Here is a 4,222-nt window from a genome sequence, read left to right on the forward strand (position 1 = left end):
TTGCCTGATCTATGCCTGCAAATGTTTTCTTTATCAACTGTTTTCTTTTTTTGAATAGGAAGTATGCCTGTGTACCTAGGATAACCTTGTTGACCAGCCCCAGTGCAGAGGAGGGTCTCTGCTGCCATGGAGTTAGCGTTAGCTCCAGTGTTAGTGTTTAACTTGGCTGCAACTGGATATTTATGGTCCACCTGGGCATTGGGAAACAGACAGTGGTTTCTTTTACCGCTCTGTAGCATTCCACCATTGAAACATTGATTTTCTCTCTCTGTTTTCCACTGGAGAGGGAAGTGCCTCCGATTATTTACCTTAGCTCATAAGAGCTGTCTTCCATAGTTTCGTGACTGAGGTTTTTGAAACGTTCTGTTTTTGCCTTCTGTCCTTCAAAGTCCTTTCCTCCCACACTGAAAAAGGAAATAGATATTTGTAAGGAGACGTAGCATTAACAACTTTGAAACTGTACAGCTTTGTGAAAGGGAATGTTCCAACAAAACAGAGAGTATGAAAGTGCTACTGATTTTCTATTGAATTGATGGATTAATCGTCCTCGGTGGTTGAAGTGTGTATGAAGTCACAGGAGACGGTGCAAACATCCTCAATGCAAAGACCTGCTTTGAGAGGGAGTGTAGTTGTGACACTCACAGTATTTGAGATCCAATATCATTTTTACTGAATGGCAGACAATGATCTGCCAATGATCATTCATGTTAGAAGATCTTCCTATATTTAAAATGGTGGGGCCAGAGGAATGAGCAGTTGGCATTGGTGGAAGGAAAATAGAGGAGGAGGGCAACAGGAAAACGTGTCATGTGTCCGACATGAAAAGCACAAGACTATGCCCATGTGGTTAGCGTTCATATTTACTCTACTCACTGAAACTCACACATCTGTTCCAGCATTATCTGACGGTTTTGTCACGATATACATACAGAGAGTAAATAAGACAAAATTTGTATTAATGGTTCATTGACAATCATAGCGATATGGTTTAGTATGAGAAGATATTTCTAGTCACATGAACCAGAGTTTGAGAGTCTGTTGTTTGGTTGGGTTGATTTAGACCATATCTATTCTTTACCGGAGCCAGACGCCAGGTATGACATCAGAATAGAACATGTGTTCTGTGATTAGTTGTTCTTGTTTAGTTTTATTTTGTATACATGGCAGCTAAAATCTGAATTGCGTATACAAAAGCACATTACAAAACAATAACATTGTAACACAGTAGGGAAGTTAGGGACTGGAAGAATGAATGACGAATTGAAGCGGTTATGATGGCATTAAGAGGAACTTCAGGCATGGATGGTCACGGAGGAGGGAACCGGTCAGAGTCAGTGACAGTCATGTCCGCAGCCTCAGCAGCTCACCTCGCTGTCCTGTCTCCAACGTCCTTGCTCCGGGCTTAGTAGCTTGATGGTTAGCTAACTAGCTAGCTACTCCTCTCCAATAACTCTGTGTATCACCCACTTGGGTGATGCTAACATTACTGCTGCCACACAGTGCTGAAAGCTCACCACATATAATTAAAATCCAGTGCAGGCAAACAGTCCAAGCAAAATTCTTGCTTGAAAAATTACTCTTTGCTAAGAAGCTATTTTTGTCTCTTTTTAACAATTTTATTTTAAAACAATCACAGTAAGGTACTTAATTAACCTGAAATGATTTGATATTGATATTTAAAAAAACAGCTGCATTAGAACGTTAAAGGTAAAGAGAGTATATTCACTAGTACAAGCCATCTTTGTATACAGTTCTCTACTTTTCATGAAGTCAGTGTTTGGGCATTCAAGTCCAATGAGTTCTGTCCTCTACATGTACGTACTTATGGTTCTATACATGCATTTTAGGGCAGGGTTTCCCCAAACTCGGTCCTGGATCCCCCACACTTTGTTTTAGGAAACATCTGTATTGTGATACGTCCAACATACATTTTAACCATATATTTTATACATGTAGTAACCTTGCTAAACCAGGCATGTGTTGACATGGAAAGGCAAAATAGTCATACCATCCTATTCGAAGTGTTGATCGAATTGGGTACAGTAAAGTAAGGATATAGTAACTAACACATTTGCACTGCCTGGAAGTTGGCAAATACACTGAAGATGGGGTTTGCAAAGTTTTAACTAATTCTAAAATGCTTTTGGTATTAATATAGGCTGGGTTTAGTATGGCTAGATAACATTATCTAGATAACATTATCAGTGTAGTACTCTTGCAAGTTTAATTTTCTGGTCTTTAAGCTATGAACACTTCCACAACTTTCTGTGGAAGAAAAGGGATTAAAATACTTTGGTCACATTCTTGTGAAAACAATGAACTCCTCTCCCATTTGTCATTTCTGACTGTTCATTGATATATATATTTGTTTAACCTTTATAATGATGAACATGATTCTTTTAATCTGGTTTCTTTACCCAAAAGCTAATTATTGAAACGTTTATTGATAATGATGAACATGGTTCTCTTTTAATCTGGTTTCTTTACTCAAAAGCTAATTACTGAAGTGTTTATATCTATAGCATGAATATAAAATTACATTGTTGACAGACACTTGTGTATGAACCTTGCACTGCAATTGTCTCAGACCATTGGGTACATAGAACAGGGCTATAGAACAGGGTATTGGGTGCACATCAAATCATTTACTTACCAATATCAGCACTCCTACAAGCTTCACATGACTATGAATGGAATGAAATTCACATGAAAACACAAACAATGAACACATCAATGCAGCAGCTTGTCACAAGTCAGTACTCAGATTTATTAAAACAGCAATAGAGATGTATGTGATACACATGTAATTCCCAAATCAACACTGTCTTCAGGGCAGCTGGACTGGTCATGCTTTTGATTTCACAACTGTCTCCAACGCTTTAGCCACTTGGTCAGCATTCATATGGTCAAGGGCCACACTGCTCTCTTTACCAAAATCTGCAAAACAGGTACATTTGAAAGATCCACATGAACACATGGCCATAAACATTGCAGTTGAATTGGCATACAGTGAAACATGTTAATCACCTAGCTACTGAAACAATTCTCTCACCATATCTTGCCCAAAGCTTAGGCTGAACACCCGAGCACTCCCTGATGAGGATGGGAAATGTGGGGTTTGCCTTCTTCAGTTCCACATAGTGCTGCTCCACAAAATCCCTGAAGAACATGGAATAAACAGTGAAATAGTTATTTCACCATTTCATATTACTAGTTACTATCCACATACTATTCCATTGTAGTGAAATAGCTAGCTATTAAACAAGAGACAATCCATCTCACTGGTAAAGGGAAAGGGCAATGCAGCTGACTGATAAAGCGGTATCATTTAGATGTATACTGTTGAATTAATATCACAATAAATCATATAAAAGGATGTTGTAGAGCTGTATTTAGCTAGATAGGTGCGTGATCTGAAAATTATTTCAGTTGAGCTGATTGCAATTGTTTGCTAACCTACTATGTGTATATGTAACGTTAACGCCTGTCTGGCAGTCCAGTAGCTTGTGCTAGTTAACGTTATATGAGTCTCGCGGTGACCGCTAGCGAAGTACCTAACATAGCTATGGTGAAAATGCTAATATTGGTTAACACATTTCTATTCCGTGAACATATAACTATCGTCACATTTGAGAAATTACCTTGCTCCTTGACTCGCAGGCGATGTCTGACACAAATGTAGACGAATCTCTCGAAGGTTTTTAGCAAGGTTAGAGCCAATGCCTCGTACTACGGCCGCGGCCATGATGGTTTTTCTGCTTTGGGTGAATATTCCTGAACCCGCCCACTCTCAACAACAAATCACTTAAAAGAAGTGTTGTAATTCGAACCAATTACTTTCCACGTTCAAGATGAACGTAAAATTCAGGCCAGGAAGAACATCAAGCCAATAACAATCGATGAAGATTGCCACAAAGCCACAGAGCAGCAATTGTCATTTCGGTCATCAAAATTAATCTAGCCGCGATTATAAATGTAACTACATGCTAACTATTATGTAACAGTTGATCACAAACTTGATATGTTACTTGAGTGTGATCCAATTTATTTCAAAATGCCCAAACGAGAACGAGGAGAACGAGAGAGAAGCTACATTACATTTATTTTGGATTTGTTTGAGCTAACGTTATACCAAATATGTTCTCATTGTTCTGTCTGTGGTTATACATTAGCTAGTTTAGGCGCTTGTTTATAGCTAGTTAACTAACGTTACAGTGGTGGA

General features: G+C 38.7%; 1 protein-coding gene across 1 annotated transcript; it reads right to left on the reverse strand.

The window, feature by feature from the left end:
* Positions 1-2,743: 2,743 nt before the first annotated feature.
* LOC139536891 (NADH dehydrogenase [ubiquinone] 1 alpha subcomplex subunit 2-like) lies at positions 2,744-3,799 on the reverse strand. The gene is made up of 3 exons (XM_071337595.1): positions 3,642-3,799; positions 3,053-3,159; positions 2,744-2,937 (listed from the first exon to the last, which is right to left on the reverse strand). The coding sequence occupies exons 1-3, from the start codon at positions 3,743-3,745 to the stop codon at positions 2,846-2,848; spliced, it is 303 nt and encodes a 100-aa protein (XP_071193696.1). The 5' UTR covers positions 3,746-3,799; the 3' UTR covers positions 2,744-2,845.
* Positions 3,800-4,222: the final 423 nt, after the last annotated feature.

The sequence above is a fragment of the Salvelinus alpinus genome, chromosome 13, assembly GCF_045679555.1.
Source record: "Salvelinus alpinus chromosome 13, SLU_Salpinus.1, whole genome shotgun sequence".
NCBI classification, from domain to species: Eukaryota; Metazoa; Chordata; class Actinopteri; order Salmoniformes; family Salmonidae; genus Salvelinus; species Salvelinus alpinus.